Source organism: Nansenia antarctica, assembly GCF_963989245.1.
Source record: "Nansenia antarctica genome assembly, chromosome: 1".
Lineage (NCBI taxonomy): Eukaryota > Metazoa > Chordata > Actinopteri > Argentiniformes > Microstomatidae > Nansenia > Nansenia antarctica.
This window is the reverse complement of record NC_137674.1, coordinates 103,293,108-103,315,678: the sequence shown is the minus strand read 5'-3', so window position 1 is coordinate 103,315,678 and position 22,571 is coordinate 103,293,108. Positions and strand designations below refer to the sequence as shown.

General features: G+C 47.4%; 1 protein-coding gene across 1 annotated transcript in view; it reads right to left on the bottom strand.

Moving 5' to 3' along the window:
* Positions 1-22,067, bottom strand: part of srbd1 (S1 RNA binding domain 1) — a gene marked incomplete at its 5' end in the record, with an annotated part of 73,978 nt that extends 51,911 nt beyond the window's left edge. Inside the window, 8 exon segments of the mRNA XM_080528749.1 lie at positions 5,296-5,476; positions 5,695-5,791; positions 6,471-6,609; positions 7,029-7,146; positions 15,520-15,686; positions 17,598-17,840; positions 18,304-18,697; positions 21,994-22,067. Of these exon segments, the coding sequence (XP_080384875.1) occupies positions 5,296-5,476; positions 5,695-5,791; positions 6,471-6,609; positions 7,029-7,146; positions 15,520-15,686; positions 17,598-17,840; positions 18,304-18,697; positions 21,994-22,067 (1,413 nt within the window).
* Between the last annotated feature and the right edge of the window lie 504 nt (positions 22,068-22,571).

Sequence of the window (22,571 nt, the reverse complement as noted above, 5' to 3'; positions counted from 1 at the left end):
TTTTTAAGCAAAAAAATATATAATAATTAGAAATTATGATATTTGTGGAAAAGAAAATACCCTAACCCTGTTATTATTTGACAATAAATAATTTCCTATGAAATACATTTTGCATCTCTTTTATTTCTATAAAATATTTCTATAAATATTATTCATATGATATATTATTAATATGACTAGGAAACTAAAAAGATACAAATGCCAGAATCTTCAAACATTCTGGACCTTTCATATAGTTAAACACATTGTTTGAATTATATTGAATGAAATTCCACCTCTTTTGAATTTCTAAATGTTTCTATTAGGGATAATTGCTGAACACACACACACACACACACACACACACGAAACTCCAGTCCTACAGCTGTCTGTACCTGCCTGTCCGTCAGACAGACGTTAATCTAATCAGCCGTTGGACGCCCCAGTCTCTCCAGGCGGCCCTGCGACCCGGCGCAGAGACGCACATCCAATTAGAGCCCTGCGTCCTGCCTCACATCCACATCCTCCTCCTGAGCACGCTGGATGGTAATGGTCCTGGAGAGGTTCTGATGGAGCCGTTTAACTACTGAACGCCTCAAATTGACTTTGACATCTCTACTCGCCACTTCCACTCCGGGGTAAACAAACAATAAATTGTGGTGTCAGAATAATCGCTTTTTAGGCTGTCATGTTTAGAATGGAGGTTAGTCGAGAATGCGTAATGGACTCAACAACAAACAACAAACAATTTCTATGTGAGTAAGTGTAAGGTAAGCCTTCCGTGTACAGACCTGTTTCAGCTGGTGTTTACTCAGGATTTAGTGGATCACTCTGTGTTGGGGGGGGGGGGGGGGGGGGGGCTTTCTGGCCCAGGGTTCTCCCCACAGAATGGAAGACTGGCGCTACACGCGGTGAACTTGGCAGCGCCACTATTGTGAACATTTCAAGGCAAATTAAACGATATATTTACTCATGATAGAGTAACTCTATTTGATCGGCAACAGCATTGTAAAAATAAAGCAGGTTACCCAGCTGCTGAATCCGGGAACAAGTCGGCAACCAATCAAAATGTTCTGACTTTTATTCAGAAAAATATAAATACATTTCAACATTGTTGAAAATCAACGACACACTCGCCAGTCAAGCCAAAACATTGCAATGCAATGGATTCAGTGAGTAATTCCCACTACCCTACACTAGCATTGCAATGTTTTCTTTTTAATTTGTTTATTACATTTTTTCTGAATAAAAGTCAGAACATATGGTCGGTTGCCGACTTGTTTCCGATTTCACCAGCTCCTGTCACATATCATATCAACCTAAGACTACATAGACACTACAACCAATACACTCCAGGTGCTTGGTGGTAAATGATGGAGTCCAACGAACAGCACTGTGCATAAACGTACTTTACATAAACACACACAGAGTATAAAGCAGACTCCCCTGTGTGTGTGTGTGTGTGTGTGTGTGTGTGTGTGTGTGTGTGTGTGTGTGTGTGTGTGTGTGCATGTGTGTATGTGTTTTTGTGTGGTCTAATGTGCATGCATGTGTTTATGAGTGTATGCAGCTTGTAGACACCATCTCAGAGCTAGGCTATAGGTGTACGCTATTAGTCTTTATTTTTGGCAGTCTTGGACATGTGCACAGATTGGTTGTCAGAGGACTACGTCTACTGGGAATGTCCAACGGAGAAGCAAAAAGGCTCAGCAAGTATTGCTCTGTCTCTGCGATTATTGGCAGCCGCCAAATATGGCGGAGACGGTGTTACTTGTACCCGTGAGTCTTGTCCTGTTGTATGTGAAAGACATTGTCCATGTTTGTTTGTGAATGCATCCCATCTGTGCCTTCAGTATTTGTGTCCCTGTATACTTGTTTCTATGTGGACAGAAATAAATGATTAAAATGTGTGTGTGTCTGCATGTGTGTATGTGTGGTCTAATGTGCATGCATGTGTTTATGTGTGTATGTATTTTTGTGTGTGTGTGTGTGTGTGTGTTTATGTGTGTGTGTTACAGAGACAGAACCCTGTCCTCTATAGGATCATGTTGGTCAGTGTTGTGAAACAGGCAAAGTGTTCCTGTGACCCTTCTACAGGAAGTGACAGCTGGAGGGCATCGGCGGTGGCAGCGTGTGTGTGTGTGTGTGTGTGTGTGTTTGTTGGTGTGTTTGTGTGTGTGTGTGTGCGAGAGAGAGACACGGACGTTAAACAATCAAACCAAGGCGTCCCGGTCAGCACACCGGCTGACACCAGCGCTGTCACAACACATCTATCGCCCCTGGCAACACACCGGCCACAGCCGACCCCGCCCCCCCCCACGCCATGTGGATGCCCAGATCCTCCTCCGCCTCCTCCTGCTCCTCAGAGGACACGTCCAACCGTCCAACCGTCCAACCGCCTCTCTACCGGGACGGCAGCATCAACATCAGCCAGAGGTCCTGAGGACAAACCACCCTGCAACCTCCACTACAGACAAACCACCCTGCAACCTCCAATACAGACAAACCACCTCAGCTGCCAGTCAGTCGTTTCCAAAGCGATGGGGAAATGAGACTTTTTAATGATACTGTTAATGAGAGCGTGTGATGGATGGACCTGTTCCTCTAACACAGCAGAGATCTCGGGACGTAGAGAGCAGCCCTGCATTGACTGACTAACGCAAGCTGCTAATGTGCTAGGTGAAACAGGCCAGTGTGCGAGTGAGTGTGTGTGTGTGTGTGTGTGTGCGCGCGCGTGTGAGTGGGTGTGTGTGTGTGTGTGTGCATGTGCGAGTGCGAGTGTATGAGTGTGTGTGTGTGTGTGTGTGTGCATGTGTATGAGTGTATGAGTGTGTGTGTGTGTGTGCACGCGCGTGCATGTGTGTGTGTGTGCATGTGCGAGTGTATGAGTGTGTGTGTGTGTGTGTGTGTGCGCGCGTGCATGTGAGTGTGTGTGTGTGTGTGTGTGCATGTGTATGAGTGTGTGTGTGTGTGTGTGTGCGTGTGCGCGTGCATGTGAGTGTGTGTGTGTGTGTGTGTGTGTGTGCATGTGTATGAGTGTGTGTGTGTGTGTGTGTGTGTGTGTGTGTGTGTGTGTGGCGCACACACATGCCTCTCTCCCCCTGCGACGCGGTGGCTAGAAAAGGTTCATTTTGTCCTGAACCTGACAGCTAGCAGGAAGCTAACACTCCCTGACACCACGCCTGCATCAACGCTTTAGAGGGGCGGGGCTTGGGGGGGAAGTGTGTGTGTGTGGGGGGGGGGGGGGGTCCTCCGCATCAGCACCCGAGCGAAGGCAACGAAGCGACGCCACGACTACACATCCACGCCACGCATCTGTAAAGACCACTCATTCACTCACTCCCTCTGTTGTTCTCCTCCTCCCCCCCATCCCTTCCTCCCTTCCTCCCCCCCCCCCCGGGGGCCCTGAGCAGCGTGTGTCAGAGCAGAAGAGCGTCTGTCAATCTCAGGTCTTATTCCAGCGGCGCGTTGGCGGGGACATGTCACATATGTTAAGAGGAGCCGACCAGGGGAATGACTGGAGGGGGGGGGGCACACCCACACACACACACACACTCCTTTGGCAGCAGGTTACTCAGGGGTGGGGGGGCAGAGCACATGACAGACACAGTGTGACATGTGGCCCGGCACCAACTCTGAGTAACCATGGGAGGGGGGACAGGGGGGGCAGGGAGAGGAGGGAGGGAGGGAGGGAGGGAGGAGGACAGGGAGAGTGGTCACGGCTAGGGATGTAACGATGCATCGCGATGCAGTTAATTATCTATACAAATATGTGACGATTCAAATCGGTGAGATGAAAAATGTATCGGGATATTTATTTCGGACAATGGGAAGAATATGGACATTTAAGTGAGAGAGGCCGGGCTAGAACCACATAATATCACCATGTTATAGTGTTTTGTCCACACGTTGAACTCGGCCACCCAAGCGGTTGAGTGTACCCCACGTCAGCCACGTGCTGGGTCAGATGAGGCAGGGTGCAGCCTTCTTCCACCGAGGCTCCACAGCAACCGCTTTGTTCGTAACTTACTTAAGTCATTAGAATGCTTTTTGTGAATGTCTTGTAGCTAATAGCGTTGTGCAATTTAAAACATGCAGTGATTTTTTTGTGTTTGTTGAGCCCATGACACTTGATTGCAGATTACATGCAATACTAGCTCGCTCGCTTGAATAAAGTTTGTGTCTTTCGTATTGAGAAATAAATAAAATGTTTTTTTTCTGTCATAATTTGTCTGCAAACTCATTTAGTTAAAAAAACTGTGAGAAAATCCTATCGTGAACCCAGTATCGTGAATCGTATGGTAAATTGAGTGCATCGTTACATCCCTAGTCACGGCTAACCTCCTCTGACATGACTAGCATTCTGAAGTGGCACACAGAGGCTGGTGGAAATGCCACATACTGGTGCCGTGCGTGCGTGTGTGCATCTGTGCGTGTGTGTGTGTGTGTGTGTGTGTGTGTGTGTGTCTGACCTGGTGGTGGTGTATGTATGGTTAGAGTGTGTGTGTGTGTGTGTGTGTGTGTGTGTGTGTGTGTGTGTGTGTGTGTGTGTGTGTGTGTGTGTGTGTCTGACCTGGTGGTGGTGTATGTATGGTTAGAGTGTGTGTGTGTGTGTGTGTGTGTGTGTGTCTGACCCGGTGGTGGTGTATGTATGTATGGTTAGAGTGTGTGTGTGTGTGTGTGTGTGTGTGTGTCTGACCCGGTGGTGGTGTATGTATGTATGGTTAGAGTGTGTGTGTGTGTGTGTGTGTGTGTGTGTGTGTGTGTGTGTGTGGGTCTGACCTGGTGGTGGTGTATGTATGGTTAGAGTGTGTGTGTGTGTGTGTGTGTGTGTGTGTGTCTGACCTGGTGGTGGTGTATGAATGGTTAGAGTGTGTGTGTGTGTGTGTGTGTGTGTGTGTGTCTGACCTGGTGGTGGTGTATGAATGGTTAGAGTGTGTGTGTGTGTGTGTGTGTGTGTGTGTGTGTGTGTGTGTCTGACCTGGTGGTGGTGTATGTATGGTTAGTGTGTGTGTGTGTGTGTGTGTGTGTGTGTGTGTGTGTCTGACCTGGTGGTGGTGTATGTATGGTTAGAGTGTGTGTGTGTGTGTGTGTGTGTGTGTGTGTCTGACCTGGTGGTGGTGTATGTATGGTTAGAGTGTGTGTGTGTGTGTGTGTGTGTGTGTGTCTGACCTGGTGGTGGTGTATGTATGGTTAGTGTGTGTGTGTGTGTGTGTGTGTGTGTGTGTGTGTGTGTGTGTGTGTGTGTGTGTGTGTGTGTCTGACCTGGTGGTGGTGTATGTATGGTTAGTGTGTGTGTGTGTGTGTGTGTCTGACCTGGTGGTGTTGTATGCGCCTGACGTCGCTGGTGAAGTCACAGTACAGGTGGAATTTGTCGATGTCTTTGGGCTTTCCCTTCTGGCCCCCCGGCCCCCCCGGCCCCCCCTGCTGCTGCTGCTGCTCCTTCAGGGCCGTCTTAGACACGGACGAGTGCACCGTCACCATGTCACGGTCACACCTGAGAGAGGGAGGGAGGAAGGAGGGAGGGAGGAGGGAAGGAGGGAGAGAAGCAAGGGTTAACACAAAGGACCAAAAAAAAAGGTTACATTGAGACTTCAAGCTTTCTTTCATCTCTTTCTTGACACTGGTCAGTCAGTCCTAGCTCTCACACAATGAAGGGAGGAGGGGTAGAAGAGGGGGGTGAGAGTGTAGAAGAGGAGAGGAGAAGGGTCTTACAGTGATCTGATGAAGGTCAGGGTCTCACCATCCTTCGCCACCATGTCAGCCAGAATCTGTTCCACACCTGTAGCCACCTCCTCCACTGACGACAGACCTGGACACACACACACACACACACACACACACACACACACACACACACACACACACACACACTGTTAGAGACAAACACACACACCTGTAGCTACCTCCTCTACTGACGACACTGGACACACACACACACACACACATATCTGCATTTTTAAAGTAAAGACAACATTCTGTTTTCTATGTCTTGTGCTCCTGCGATGGACAGAATGTACAGGAGGCAGTTGGGGGACACACAGTAGCCCTTTCCTCAACATCCATCCACATGATGGACTCTTTACAAAGACCTCTGCTGCCCACTAGTGGCCAACACTGAGATGACAGACTAAAATCACACTCTTGGTGGATTTCATGTAATAATAATAATAATCATCATCATCATCATAATAATCATAATCATCATCATCATCATCATCAATAATCATAATAATAATGATAACAATGCATGTATTTTGTATAGCACTTTTCTCAGTTCTGAAAGACACTACATTCCATGGACAGAACAAGAATAGATAAATACAGTAAATACAACAACAAGGAGCGTGCTGGATTCTTTAAACAAACGTAGACAAATTCCAAGTAGACATTTGTGACGCCGTGTGCAGGACTGTGGGTAAATGAATGGATGAAGATCGTCTGAGACACATGAACCTGAACCACGTTCAAACCCAGGTGTGGACCAGTACCTTCAGTCCCAGGTCTGACCCAGGATCGGAGGTTCAGGTTCTGGGGTTCATGCAGCAGGGCCAGGGCAGCAGACTCCAGACCAAGCTCTTTAGCTCGGCGGGCTTTGGACAGCTTGCTGCCTTTCTTGTAGGGGGCGTACTGCCGGGAGGGAGGGGGGAGGGAGGGAGGGGGGGGGGGGGGGGGGTGTCAGTGTAATACTGTCTCACAGGCTATCACAACACACAGGCTATTACACATACTGTCTCATTTGCCATAATAACTACATTTTCACAGAACCACTAAAACGGTTTGAAGATCATCAACCACTAAGCCAGACATCAGACAGACATCAGACAGACAGACATCAGACAGACGGACATCAGACAGACAGACAGACAGACATCAGACAGACAGACGGACATCAGACAGACAGCAGACAGACATCAGACAGACATCAGACAGACAGACATCAGACAGACAGACAGACAGCGGTCCAGTTCTGGTCACGGCTCAGAATACTAATTTAATACTAATTTCTGGTCTAACTCACCACATGGTCGAGTTGTGGTCTAACTCACCACATGGTCCAGTTCGTCTGCGCTCCGGCAGCTCCTCAGAGCCTGGTCCAGTCCAGTGGTCAGAACCCCCTCCTTCTTCAAAGTCTGGCTGATGGACTGGGCCTTCTTACCCAGCGCACTGCAGACACAACACAACCAGTTAACACACACACACACGCACACACACACGCACACACACACACACACACTTGATCATCTTTCTTACATAGCCTTCAACAGATTGATGATTATGTTAGTGTTTCCTGATCCAATACACTGGATAGCCTCTAATCAGACCACTGGCTCCCTCTAGTGGCCGAGGCCTGGAAGAACAAAGACTGGTGGTGACTGTTAGGAGACCAGTCAAACTCCTAACGTCGTCTGAACACTGGGATATGATGGGAATGAAGACACACATGTTCTAGTATGTATAGTGCAAAGAGGGTCATATTAATTAAAATATTAAAATTGTGTTAAACATTTTATATAGAGACACAATGCACAATTACCCCCTATACATTACATTCCTGATATAGCCTTTTCATATACAACCCCCCCCCTCTCTCTCTCTCTCTCTCTCTCTCTCTCTCTCTCTCTCTCTCTCTCTCTCTCTCTCTCTCTCTCTCTCTCTCTCTCTCTCTCTCTCTCTCTCTCTCTCTCTCTCTCTCTCTCTCTCTCTCTCTCTCTCTCTCTCTCTCTCTCTCTCTCTCTCTCTCTCTCTCTCTCTCTCTCTCTCTCTCTCTCTCTCTCTCTCTCTCTCTCTCTCTCTCTCTCTCTCTCTCTCTCTCTCTCTCTCTCTCTCTCTCTCTCTCTCTCTCTCTCTCTCTCTCTCTCTCTCTCTCTCTCTCTCTCTCTCTCCATGTTTGGTGAGTGTGCAGGTCAGGGTTTCCGTTAGAAAAAATTGCCGCCGGACATCGTGTCCGGGAAGATTTCGATTTACCGGACAAACGTGAGATATTCCGGTCATCATTATTTTTTTTATTTTTTATTTTTAAGTTTTTTTTCTTTTTTTTCTTTCCTAACACCAGGGGAGCCACCCCTCCTAAATTTCGTTGTTTGGTACCTGTACTGTAGCAATGACAATAAAGTCCATTCATTCATTCATTCATTCATCATATTAAAATATAATATAGCTGTTTGTCGCGGTGATTACTGTTGTGTAGCGGCCTATATATGCCATTTAATGTCTATTTCTCATCCGATACGATTAGATGCGAGCTATATAATATATAATAATATAACATGATTCGCATGCGCGCTATGCCATTATGTCCAGCGCTGAACGGGCGCCTCACTGGGAACTGAACAGACAGCATCGATCAATGAACGGACTCCACATTACGTTAACTGAAGTTTGTTAAATTGTTTGGGATTAATGTGAGTTTTCTATTTTCTCTTTCCAGTTTTACCCTTTTTTTATCAATAAAACAACGTCATTTCTATAACCAGAGGGGTATTCCATCAACAGCGCTAAAAGAAAATCCAGGTTTAGTCTACCAAGTCTCGCGAGAGTTCCTAAAAAATATCCGGGCACATTCTGATAAGTCTCGCGAGAGTTATCAAAAATAAGCCAGGATTTTCCTTTAGCGACGTTGATGGAATACCCCCCTGGTCTCGCTGGTTGGGAAGGCATTTCGTTTAGCTGCCTGTCAAATCATACTTAATCGGACTCGGGAGTCATACGGGTCTGTATGTCGTCCTGAAGACCGGCTGTTAGATCATATCGCTGAAGTTTGTCTCCATCTTAGTGTAAATGTTGTCCGTTTCGTTTGTTATCCTTGTTATTGTGCGATAAAGTTAAGGCGCTCCGCTTCGGGCCACCATTTTCAGCTGAGCACCAAACACACACACACTCGTGTAACACTGCCCGAGAGAGAAGGCTAACTAAAGGGGCTAACTAAAGGGGGCGGGTCCTTCTCTCTCGGGCAGTGTTGTGTGTGTGTTTGGTGCTCAGCTGAAAATGGTGGCCCGAAGCCAATTTGAATACAATTCGCTAAAGTTCACATTCTGATTCCTTCTATTTTAAAAAAGACGAATATATTATATTAAATTGTGCTTAGAGGGAATTATTTTCACCGGACATTATGTCCGACGAGTTTTCAATTTGTCGGACTTCAACAAATTTTACCGGACAAAGACCGGTAATTACCGGTTAACGGAAACCCTGGTGCAGTGTTTGGTGGGAGCGACTTTTGCAAGGTTTTTCTCTTTGATCTTTTTCTTATGTAGTTTTTCAGTATATGGTATAGATCGTATATTCTTTAGTTTGTGCGGGGTTAGGGTTGGGGTTAGGGTTTAGGTTTTTGTTAGTTTTTTTGTTTGTTTGTGCGCTAATGGCGTCCCGGGCGTCAGTGTAGAGGAGGTTTTACTCATTGTGGGCGCTGTTGTCGGGCATGGAAACCTGACTTACGCTTCACGGATGAACAAAGCGGTAGTTGTTTTTTTGAAAGAGGAGCGCTTTGTTCATCAATTAGTTGAGAATGGCATTGTCATTAATGATTTATATGTGTCCGTTTCCCCGTTGGCCCAGCCGTCAACCAGGATCACGATTTCAGGTGTCCCCCCGTTTATACCCAATGAAGCGCTGGAGAGAGAGTTGCAGCGTTTCGGGAAAATAGCGAGTGGGTTCAGAAGTGTCGGGTTAGGGTGTAAGGACGAGAAGCTAAGACATGTCCAGTCCTTAAGGAGACAGGTGTTCATGTTTCTGCTTTCCCCCACACAGTCGTGGGGGGCGGGTGTGGTGCTGGCGGAGGTAGAGGCGGGAGAAGGTCAGCGGGAGGCAGCGGGTGTGCTGCCCGAAGTGGAGGCAGGCATGAGTGGGCAGGGAGGACAGGAGGAGCGGAGGGCGGGTGATGTGCAGGCCGAGTTGGATGCAGGGGAAGGGCCGAGTGGGGAGGGAGGGCAGGGGGAGCCGGTAGAGGAGGGAGGGCAGGGGGAGCCGGTAGAGGCTGCAGAACAGGAGGTTCGCGCTGGGACAGATAAACCTGCAGTAGGAGCAGACTGCCCAGTCGCGAGTGGTGCTGGTAGCGGAGGGGTGGCTGCACAGCAGGGTGAGGGAGAGGCGGCCGAGCCGGCCGTCAATGAGAACCTCAATATCGAGGAGATGGATTTTGTTTCTGACGTTGAGTCAGAATTTTCAGTAGTTGACTCACAAGGTGACATGTATACGTTGGAGGAAATCAACATGTTCCTTGATGCAACATACGGAAAAAAAATGAACAGGGTGAATGAGTATTTTCCCAACAGTGAGAAATGTATAAGGACTGTGCTGACGTTGCAAAAGCGGGTTAGTCTTGATGACTTGGATGAAAAAAAACGTTTTAGGCTACGAAAGCATGTCACCGCGATGAGGAAGGTGAAGAAGGTAAAGAAATTGGGCAAATCTAAATAAATGGAAAATATGATGCTGTTTCACTTGGTGTGTTTTCTTTTCCATCTGTTTTCTCTGTCTGTTCACTGGTTTTCAGCCTCTCTTCTCCATGCACGGGTTAAGGGTTGGTTCTTTGAACATGAATGGCGGGAGGGATAGACAGAAGAGGGCTTTAGTGTCCGAACTGTGTGAACAAAAAAGATTAGATGTTTTGTTTTTACAGGAAACACACAGCAACATAGAAAACGAAGTGGAGTGGGGTTTAATGTGGAGGGGTCAGTATTTTTTAAGCCATGGTACTAATACAAGTGCTGGGGTGGCTGTGTTGTTCGCACCTGGAATGGCTGTAAAAGTAACTTCCAGTGTTGAAATAGTAATGGGGAGGGTTCAGATGGTCAGGGCTGAGATTGGTGAGGTCAGTTTTTGTTTTATTAATAGTTATGCTCCCAATCAGGGCTCAGAGAGACTGCCTTACAGCAGTGTGGGCGGGAGGAATGCATCATTTTAGGAGGGGATTGGAACTGCACGGTGGATTTCACACTAGATAGGACCAGTGAGGAACCCCATCTACAGTCTTCCACACAGTTGGCTAGGATTATTAAACAGGCAGACTTAGTGGATGTATGGAGAATAAAGAATACACAAGTTAGACAGTACACATGGGTGAGGATAAACGATGGGATCATTAGTGCAGCTAGATTAGATTTTATGTATCACGTGTTTTTAGCCCTAAATTATTGAACAGTTTTATCTACCCTGTTGGTTTTACGGATCATCACCTCGTCACCATAGACTTTTATCTTTCCCCCAACACAAAGTGTAGTTTTTATTGGCATTTTAATGTTAAATTATAGATAATTTATTTTGTGAAAAATTTAAAATGTTTTGGGAGATATGGAAGGGCAGGAAGGAAGAGTTTGACTCTTTAAGCCAGTGGTGGGAGGTAGGGAAAACAAACATCCGGGTTTTCTGCTCACTCAACCAGTAGGGTCAAGGCAGCCATTCAGACGCTAGAGCAGGAGATCAAAGACATTGAGGGTGGTCTCAGGGGGGGGTTTTGATGGGGATTTTTTAAATAAGAAAAAGAAAGAGCTCAGCAGGATTTTATGTGAGAGGGTGAAGGGAGCTATGGTGAGGGCACGTTTTATGAGGATCAAAGACATGGATGCACCTAGCTCCTTCTTTTTTAATTTAGAAAATCTGTGGCTCAGACTAAGCAGATGGTATGCCTCCAGCTCCAAGATGGGAGGTTGACCACCGAACCGGCTGAGATGAGGAAGCATGCCGTAGGCTTTTATACTGCCCTCTACAGGGCGGAGGACTCCGATGCAGGAGCTTCAGCAGAGCTTCTGCAGGGATTGCCCCAGTTGGGGAGGGAGGAGGTCTCTGCCTTGGACACCACGATCAGCCTGGAGGAGCTCACTGCTGCTGTGGGACAGTTAGCACCTGGTCGCGCTCCAGGCATAGATGGGTTGCCTGCAGACTTTTATAAACACTTCTGGAGCTGGTTGAGGACAGACTTTTTGGAGGTCCTACAGGAGTGTGTTAGGGGGGGTGTCTTACCGGCGTCCTGCCGGCGGGCAGCACTCTCTCTACTCCCAAAAAAAGGAGACTTGGCCCTGATTCAAAACTGGAGACCTGTGGCACTTTTATGCACAGATTATAAATTGCTGTCGAAGGTGTTGGCGAACAGACTAAAAGTCTATCTGGGAATACTGGTGCAGAAAGACCAGTCATATTGCATCCCGGATAGGACTATAATGGACAATCTGTTTTTAATGAGAGATGTTTTAGATATGTGTAAAATGTATGATTTGGATGTTGGTGTTTTATCTCTTAATAATAATTTATTAAATTTATATAGCGCTTTTCCGAGGCTCAAAGACGCTGACAATATAGGATACACATGGGGAAACACAAAAACAACAAGTAACAACAACAAGTAACATGGAACACAGAGTCAGTGAACGGGGAGGGGGGGGGGGGGGGGGGTGGTGTAGAGTCCGGTGTTGATGTTGCTGGGAGCCTCAATGGATGTGGCGGCGGCAGCGGAGAATGCCTGCCTTGGTGGCAGCAGCAGCAGGGAGGCGATGGTTGTGGTTCAGTGAGTGTAGGTGAGACGAGAGAAGGGCAGGGGGAGGTGGGGGGCAGGTGAGATGGCCGGGAGTCCAGGGCAAAACGACAGGGAGTGAACCAGAGCGACAGCGCGGTGCCGCCGTTGCCGTTGTCATCAGTATTGCCAGCCTGGGACCGAACCCGCGCGGCCGGCCAGCCTAGCCGTGCCATGCCAGCGACCAAATCGCGCAGCAGTGAGTGAAGGCTGGGAAGGACCGACACTCACCTGCGGAGATGGCAACCCCCGAACCGGGGAGGGAGCGGTGGCTACCTCCCGGGACGAGGGTAGTAGCACAGCACGGCCAGGCCAGCGATGTCTGAGAGCGGCGCGCAGCGGGTCGGTCGGCAACACAGAGCCGGGGGACAGGAACGATGAGGCGGTGAGTACTGCAGTCCGGTAGTGAAGGCGGTGAGTACTGCAGTCCGGTAGTGAAGGCGGTGAGTACTGCAGTCCGGTAGTGAAGGCGGTGAGAGGCGGGAGATGGCGGGGGGGAAGGCAGCGGAGGTCGGCGGGACAGGATACAAAAAGGATAGGACAGGATACAAAAAGACAGGATACAAAAAGACAGGACAGGATACAAAAAGACAGGATACAAAAAGACAGGACCGGGAAACAGAAGCGGCAGTCACAACGCGGACGCCAGCGTGCTCTGAACCCGGAAAAACAACTACGGCAAACGTAGATCACGTAGATCTCTTGATCAAGAGAAGGCCTTTGATCGTGTTGACCATGTTTTTTTATTTTCCACACTGAGGGCTTTTGGATTTGGGGAGTTTTTTTTAGCATTTATAAAATGATTGTATAAGGACGCCATATACGTCTTGTATGGTTAAGGTGGGGGGCGGGCTGAGCTGTCCTATTCCTGTGGAGAGGGGGATCAGACAGGGCTGCCCCCTCTCTGGGATGTTATACTCCCTGGTAATTGAACCATTTTTAAATAAACTCAGGAATGGTCTTACAGGGCTCTCCCTACCGGGGCTACCACAGAGCCCACCCTTAGTGGTGTCAGCGTATGCTAATGATGTGAGGGTTTTTATAAAGGAGCAGAGGGATGTAGAGTTTTTAGTTGAGGTTTTAGGTTTTTATGAAAAGGCCTCCTCTGCAAAAGTAAACTGGGAGAAGAGTGAGGCCTTGCAGGTAGGACAATGGCGGGATAGGGCAGTTCCCAGTCTGCCGGGGGGGCTTAAATGGGGAAGAGCAGGTATGAGGGTTTTAGGTTTGTTTTTTGGTACGGAGGAGTTTCAGAGGCAGAACTGGGAAGGTGTTGTGGAGAAGGTGTGCACCAGATTGTCTAGGTGGAAATGGCTGTTACCACAGCTGTCATATAGGGGGAGAGTTCTGGTCGTTAACAACTTGGTCGCCTCGACCTTATGGCACAGACTGACCGTTCTAACTCCACCAAGGGGCCTGGTCGAGGAGATACAGAGGACGGTGGTGAGTTTTTTCTGGTCAGGCCAGCATTGGATTAAGGCCCCTGCATTGTACCTTCCAGTGGAGGAAGGGGGGCAGGGCCTTATAGACATTGCTGGCAGGATGAGGGCCTTCAGGCTGCAGGCAGCGCAAAGAATGATTTATAACTTTGGAATGAGCTGGCGGGATACAGCCCGTCTTCTGATGAGGAGGGCTGGTCGCCTTGGCTATGATTACCAGCTGTTCCTGCTCCAGCTTGAGCTAGTGGACCTTACTGGGCTGATGTCCTTCTATACGTCGGTCCTGCAGGCTTGGCAAGTTGTTAAGGTCCACAGAGGTACAGCAATAACACCTGAGATGTGGTTGTTTGAGGAGACATTGCTGTATAATGCCCTCATAAGAACACCCATCTTGGCCTCTGCCAGCCTGCGGTCCAGCCTGAGGGAGGCCGGTGTTGTGAAACTGGGCCACTTGGTGACCTTATCCATACAACAGCTGGCAGAGAAAACTCACATCAGATCCGTCAGAGTACTCGAGAGGTTGGTGGAGGAGGTCTGTGCATCCCTGCCGGAGCCCCTAAGAGCATTTGCTGAAAACCGTACTTTATCTGACCAATGGGATGATGAGTGGGAGTATGTGTTTCCGCCTTTGTTTGTCTCCCCTGCTGTTGGCGAGTGGCAGGAAGGAGGGGGGCTACTGTCTTTTACAACCCCGGAGTTGGGGGAATTTGAGACGTTAAGCAAGAAGGCGGTATATTACAGCTGTGTGAAGGTCTCACACTTGGGTTCCTTGGCGGGGATCGAGGCATCGAGGTGGACTGAGTTCTTCGCTCCAGACTCTTCCCCGAAAGGCTGCTGGAGGTCCCTGTACAAGTCCCCCTGTGAAAAACGGACAGGTGACCTCCAGTGGAGGATTATACATGGGGCCATAGCCACCAATAGACATCTGGTGCACTTGAACCCAGACATAGTTGAGGACTGCCCGTTTTGCTCAGCAGGGGAGTCGTTACAGCACCTTTTTATCCAGTGTCCAAGACTGAGGGGCATTTTTAGTAAGCTGGAGGAGTTTTTTATGGGGTTGGGAACTGTTTTTTCTTTTAAACTTTTTATCTATGGTCCACGATATTCGGCGGCAAAAAGGTTTTTACATGTTTTATTAAATTATTTATCAGGAGTGGCGAAACTGGCCATATGGAAAACGAGAAAGAATTGTATCCAGGGTCAGGGGTCAGTAGACCCACTCCTAATGATGTGTGGATTGCTGGCAGCACGCCTCAGGCTGGAGTTTGTCTTTTACCAGTTGACTGACAATTTAGATGCTTTTATGAGTATTTGGGGTATTGGGGAAGTTTTATGTTCTTTGCAACAAGGGCTGCTGGTGCTTCATTTTTACGGTTGTTTTTTATTTTCTATATTTCGGAAAAAAAATAGATTTTGATGGTTTTGTTTTTCTTATGAAGTAAATGAAATAACCTGTATGTTTTCAAAGGTGAATAAAGAAAATCTTAAATCTCAAATCTCTCTCTCTCTCACTCTCACTCTCACACTCACACACACACACACACACACACACACACACACACACACACACACACACACACACACACAGTCCCCTACCAGATCTCCTCCAGGGCCAGCTGGACGTCTCTGACACCGTCTGCGTCCATGTGGTTGATCATGTCCTTCCTGTAGCGCACCATGAAGGGGATGGTGTTCTCCTCTCTGAACATCTGGGAGATGTTCACACACACCCAGCCCTCCACGCCCGTCCTCTCACACAGCAACTGACACACACACACACACACACACACACACACACACAGAGAGAAAACAGACATCGTCAGAACAGACTCCATGCACGCACACGCACACGCACACGCGCATACACACAGATACACACTCATCAGGAGGGGTCATCACCGAAAGAAAATCAGGGCCAATTTCATGGATTTAAGATTAAGCTAAACTTCTGATCTAAAAAGCATTTTCAACAGACATTGAAGGGGTGATTTAGTCCCAGACTGTCTTAGCCTGTGTCCAGGACAGCAGCCCTCAGTGTTCTGCCTAACAGAAACCACCAGGGGGAGAGTTGCAGGGCGCGGAGAGAGGGGGATGATGAGCCAATTGGAACTAGGGATGATAATCAGGTGACTAGTCTTATTAAATCAGACCCTCCGTTAACTTAAAAGGGGAATCAGAATCAGAATTTCCTTTCAAACAGGGAATTGAAGGCACACTGCTCACCCACAAAATGATGGGAACATCTTCAGCTAACTCGTGTTTTTTTTTATTTTGTGTAATAATGTGTAACGTTGCGTTGTGGACAGAGAGCCCAAGGAAAGGGGAGGGGCATCGCGAGGGGCTCAGCAAAAACCTTAGAGGGGAGGAGACTCACTGACAGCTTCCTGTCCGCGGTGTCTACTTCCTACTCCCCCAGAATCTCAATCCAGATATGAACTGGAACAGAATGAATGTGCAATAACACTATGTGCAATATGACAACCCTAGGGTACATAAGGTTCAGAGAATAGGAAATGTTAGAATAGGTATAGCATAGCATAGAGTACAGCACAGTGTTTTATTTGTATAGTATAGTATAGTGGATAGTGTACATAGCCTTTATTTATGTAAACCAGCTCTTTTCCCTTCTTGTTTTTAGTTTTTTTTTTCCTAGCACCAGGGGAGCCCCCCCTCCCAAATTTCGTTGTTTGGTACCTGTACTATATCAATTAGGGGTGTAAATCACCAGCTTCATCACGATACGATATTATATCGATTTGTTTGTATGACGATACAATGTTTGACGATATCACAATGTCAGTCACGATACGATTTCGATTCGATTCGATTCAAGATCGATATGACGATATGATCGATATGACGCGATATCATGTTGTGTGCGTGTGTGTGTGCGTGTCTGTTTGTGTGTATAAGTTGTATCCCCTCCCCGACCCTACCTTTCCCCCCAAAAAAACACACGTTAGCTGCTTTAGCTTAACTTCTGTTAGCATGCAGTGTTGTGAATATGTGTGTCTGTGCGGCTAGTTGGCCTGTAGCAGCCCAGTGGACGTGGAGGTAGATGTGTCCCTGTGGTGGGCTGTGAGGAACACACGGTGCTTGTTGTTTGTTTTATTCGCAAAGTTATTGTAGCTAACGTTAGCTAACTAAGCTAGGCAGGCTAGCGCAACGTGGGTTTGGAAGGACAGCTCAGAGCAGAGAGGAGAGGAGAGGTGGGGTTTGGGAGTCCGCGTTTGACTGGCTGACAGCGTCAGTAACATGTGGGCTGCGTTCGTCAACTCGCTCTGAGAGCGCCGGAGCGCAACACTGGGTTCAACGTCAAGTCATTTGATTGGACAAGAGGCGAGTGCTGATCAGATTTCCAGAGCGTGTTTGACGAACGCAGCCAGCGTCAGTCAACATGTTGAGTTTTCCCAACCGAGCAGACTGCACGGAAATGGTGACAGTCACGCAGAATGTGCCATTTCAAAATAAAGGTGTATCTTTAAGATGACGATATAGATCGATGTTTTTACATTGCGTCGATGTAATCAGATCATTAGTCAATGAATCGATGTATCGATGTGAATCGATGTATCGTTACACCCCTAATATCAATGACAATAAAGACCATTCATTCATTCATTCATTCATTCATTCATTCAACTTCCGGGTTGTGAGATGATCAGGTGACTTACGTCCACAGGGTCCCAGTTCATTTCGAGGTCGACTCCCAAGCCCCGCCCTGAGGTGGCCGTTTTGGTGGCCCTCCCTTGGGGGGCACTGGTGGTCTTCTGTCTCTTCAGAGACGGCTCGTCAAACGTGAAGTCCTCTGGCTCCTCCTTCTTCACCCCAGGGGGCTGATGGCTGGAGGAGGAGGAGGGGCCCCCAGCCCCCCCCCCGTCACCAGAGAGTCCTTCAGGCACCGCGAAGGACAGCCTCTGAAAGACAGCCAGAGAAGGAGTAAGACATGAGTAGGAGAGGAGGAGGAGGAGGAGGAGGAGGAGGAGGAGGAGAAGTAGAGGAGAGAAGGAGGAAATGTTGAGCTTCCCCAGCGGACTGTCCGCTCGACTATGTGAGGGCCTTTAGTTATTGCCGTGTTCCTGAGTCACTATGTGTAACAACAGTGTAACAACAGTGTAACAACAGTGCTTTAAGGTCTTATAGCTGAATCAGTATTCAGGAACCACTTGAGAAAATCCACATACAGAACATGAAATTACCATAAGGAGATTGTTTCATAGCAACCAACGTGTGTAATTCTGGAACCAAAACAAGGAACACACACTGACACCGTATGTGTGTGTGTGTGTGTGTGTGTGTGTGTGTGTGTGTGTGTGTGTGTGTGTGTGTGTGTGTCTGTGTGTGTGTCTGTGTGTGTGTCTGATATTCAGATATTCTTACCTCCTCCTTGACCCTGGCAGTCTGCTGAGCCTCTGCCCCTGGGGGGTCCATGGTGTTAGTGTGACTGCCCCCCCCATCCCCTCCCACCGGGGGGCACTGCACCCCCTCACTCTCTTTACTGGCCTTAGGTGCTCGAGGGGCTCGGGGTGCTTTGGGGGCTCCAGGGGCTTTGGGGACTCGAGGCTTCCTCTCTGCCGCAGGTTTGCGTGGGGCTCTGGGCTTGGGCACTTTAGGTTCCTTAGGAGGTTTGGGCACTTTAGGTTCCTTTGGTTTGGCAGGTCTCTTCACCGGCGGTCTCTTCTCTCCTGGGGGGGCTCTCGCCGGCCGCTTGGGCTCCGCCGGCTTCCACTCCTCACCGGTCTCTTCGTCGCTGGCCTCCGCCTGGGGGTGTGAGCTGGGAACGGCACAGGCTGGTTAGAGAACTGGTGGTCGCATAGCAGGAGAGAGTTATGGAATAGGATGACATTTAGTGGGGAAACGGTCACCCTTGTTTTGTTTTAATCTCCCGCTCCCTTCTGGTCCGAGAGAGTTAAGTCAAGCCCGGGACACACATCCTGCGCGTGCGTCGCGGAACCTCTTGTTTAACAGGTTAGAGCAGCCACACAGCCCATGTTAACAGGTTAGAGCAGCCACACAGCCCATGTTAACAGGTCAGAGCAGCCACACAGCCCATGTTAACAGGTTAGAGCAGCCACACAGCCCATGTAAACAGGTTAGAGCAGCCACACAGCCCATGTTAACAGGTTAGAGCAGCCACACAGCCCATGTTAACAGGTTAGAGCAGCCACACAGCCCATGGTAACAGGTTAGAGCAGCCACACAGCCCATGTTAACGTCTGTCCGGTCACGCTGCCCGGTCACGTCTCTTCACTATACTGGCACCCCGCTGTTGGAACGAGATTCCCACGGCTGTCAGAACTGCAGAATCACTCCTCGTCTTCCGTTGGAGACTGAAGACCCATCTCTTCAGGCTACACCTTAACTGTCCCTCCTGAGACATCTACTAACCCCCTGTACTGTTTCTCCTGAGACATCTACTACCCCCCTGTACTGTTTCTCCTGAGACATCTACTAACCCCCTGTACTGTTTCTCCTGAGACATCTACTACCCCCCTGTACTGTTTCTCCTTAAACATCTACTACCCCCCTGTACTGTTTCTCCTGAGACATCTACTACCCCCCTGTACTGTTTCTCCTTAAACATCTACTACCCCCCTGTACTGTTTCTCCTGAGACATCTACTACCCCCCTGTACCGTTTCTCCTTAAACATCTACTACCCCCCTGTACTGTTTCGCCTGAGACATCTACTACCCCCCTGTACTGTTTCTCCTGAGACATCTACTACCCCCCTGTACCGTTTCTCCTTAAACAGCTACTATCCCCCTGTACTGTTTCTGAGCACTTTGAGAACTTGAGCTGCAAAGTTTGTAGGAAAAGCGCTATACAAATAAAACGTTTTTATTATTATTATTATTATGTCTCCTGTGTCATTAAAAAAAGTCCCCAGCCTGAGCGTAGATTACTTTTTCCTGCCATGACTAGTGTGGTGGATAGATGATTCACTTACTTGAATGATTCACTTAGTCAACTATCGATTACATTGATGCGGCGGTGAGTAATCCCCACTACTACCTAGTTACAGGGGTGCAAACTGGCGATGGTCCAAAAAGGTGACACTTTTTTTTTGCCCGTAGATGGTTAGCTCTATCATTAACAGTGGTCTAACAATGATGCGCGTGTAAGGTGTAAGATGGCCCTGACCTTAACACCCTCATAATTAATGTAAGCAACCTGTTCTCAAAATAATTATGCGGGTTCCTGCAGGTTTCAACAAGTTACATTTAAGACCTTTATAAGACCACTTTTAATAGATTTTAAGACCTATTGAGCAAGTATTGGTATTAGACTCACATTCGTTGATTATTTTCATTAGCAATGCTGGGTGATCTGTTCTGTTGCATATAGAACAATGATAATGTAAGTTAGCCTACTCTATCAATTTCTTGATTCATTTCCATTGCTTCTCAACACATTAGATATAATAGCATAAATAACAGAATAAACTCACACACTTACTCACACTCACTTACACTGCATAGCCTACATACTGAGATATGGCACACACACACCTCTCACAGGAGGTCCACACACACACACACACACACACACACACACACACTATATTTACTAAACCACACATACCGTTGCTACCACTGCAAGTTTGAAGAAATTCTAACTTCACATGCCTACAGTCGAATCGCCTCCTACGGCGATTATCGTATCGAGGCCTCTTGTCTTATCATTTCACGTGGCAAAATATCGGGGTTTTGGGCACAGCTTAACCAATGTTACACGAGCAATAAGTGTGCGATAAGTTTTGTTTTATATGTTGTCTCTCATCTGCACGCGTCGTATTCCCACGCAGTGGGTCTGGCGACAATAATACATTTTCCGGTCGGACTTTTTAAATAAAAATAAAATCGATTCTACGCAAGTCTAAAGCACACAGAAGCCATTAAAAAAATTATTTTGAAAGTCTCGCCCTTTGTCTGATCCTGATGTTATAGAAGCAGTGTAGCAGCAGGTTAAAAGCGAGGTAAAGGGGGACCCGAGACAGTCTCGGGCAGCGTTCGTAAATTCGCTCTGCGCACTGGGCTCAACGTCATAAAGGGACCAAGTAATTTGATTGGACAAGAGGCATTCCATGACTGCTGATCAGATTTCCAGAGCGAATTTACGAACGCAGCCTAGGGCAAACCACTCGCCGACTCGTTTTTTTCATAACACGAAACTTGAAGTTGTAAAGTACCCACTCGATATAATAAACAACAGTTTAACAATCACTAAATACTTATAATGATCATCTAATTATGTGTAGTTATGTGTTTCTAGCATGTCGATGTTCTATCAGGTAAATTCGCTAGAACTAACCTCCATACCCTGGTTCAGAAGAAGAAATCAGTCCTTCGTCACTTACATCGTCGTCCTCGATGAAACTTTTAGGTGGATTGGTTACCCTAGCCTAGATGGTCTTTGTGACATTTCACAATCACAAACATATACTGTATGTACAGAAACTCACTAAAGTATAAAACACCGCTAAAATACTGCTTCTCTTCAAATCACTCCATGACACTTTGAGGTCAGTGCATTTGTTTTTTTGGTGAACTACCGTAATAACCCCTTAATGGCTAGAGAGTGCAACTTCTGTGCTTTCAGAAACTGTTGGATTTTTTTCGATTGCACATATAGTTCAAGAATTACGATAGTTTGAACGAACCCTGTAAATTCCTGTTGAGAAGTTATCGAAACATAGACATACAGTAACTTCTATGTTATTTTATTTGATTACTTCTTATGTTTCTACATCCATCTTAAGAACTTTTTAAGACGTTTTATTTCAACTGCAGCAGAGTTTAACAGACAGGAAGATGTTAGCTTGGGCATCATGTGACTTGGATGAGATGAGATGTAGACCCCCCCCCCCTCCCCAAATATTTTTTTTGCAGATCTGCATGATTCACGTAGGTCACCTATTTTGAGGTGAAAACGGCGAATTTCACCTAAAGGTGACAAGTTTGCACCACTGTGTTAGTGTAGAGTAGTGGGGATTACTCACCGAATCCATTGCATCCCTGAGCCCGACTAAGTAAGTAGACCATTCTTAATAACTAAAAGAGACACTCACGGTTCGTCTTCAGCCTCATCGTCCGTGGACTTCTCCTCGTGGTAGACCACAGCGGTGCGAGTTCTGCGCTGCATCTGATGAAAGACACAGCACAACTGTTCAAAAGCGTGCCGAAGCGAGCTGACCCGAGCCGGGCCCGATAGTGGAAAAGCGCCATAATACACAACATCTGACAAGCTTATAAACATTACATTACATTACATGTTTGGCATTTAGCAGACAGACGCCTTCATCCAAAGCGACTGACAACTAACTACATTTCCACTAAGTGAATCAGCTATCCTTCAGTCACAGCAAAGAAAGCTAACCTTCGTCTAATAGTTGGCACAATCAAACTCGTGATTTGGCCATAAATGACCTGTCCATCTCACCTCGTTGACCTTGGTTACCTGTGTCACCTGAGATGTCACTCAATCAAATCTGCCGCGTGTTTTCCAGAGTCGACTTGACTTTAGCAGCATAGCTAAACGACATGACACGTAAAACCTCCTAAAAAAACACAGTTTTAGCGAGAAAACGCTCTTGCAACTAGGCGGTAGGTAGGTAAAGCTGTTTAGTGACGTTAACAGTCTGTATCA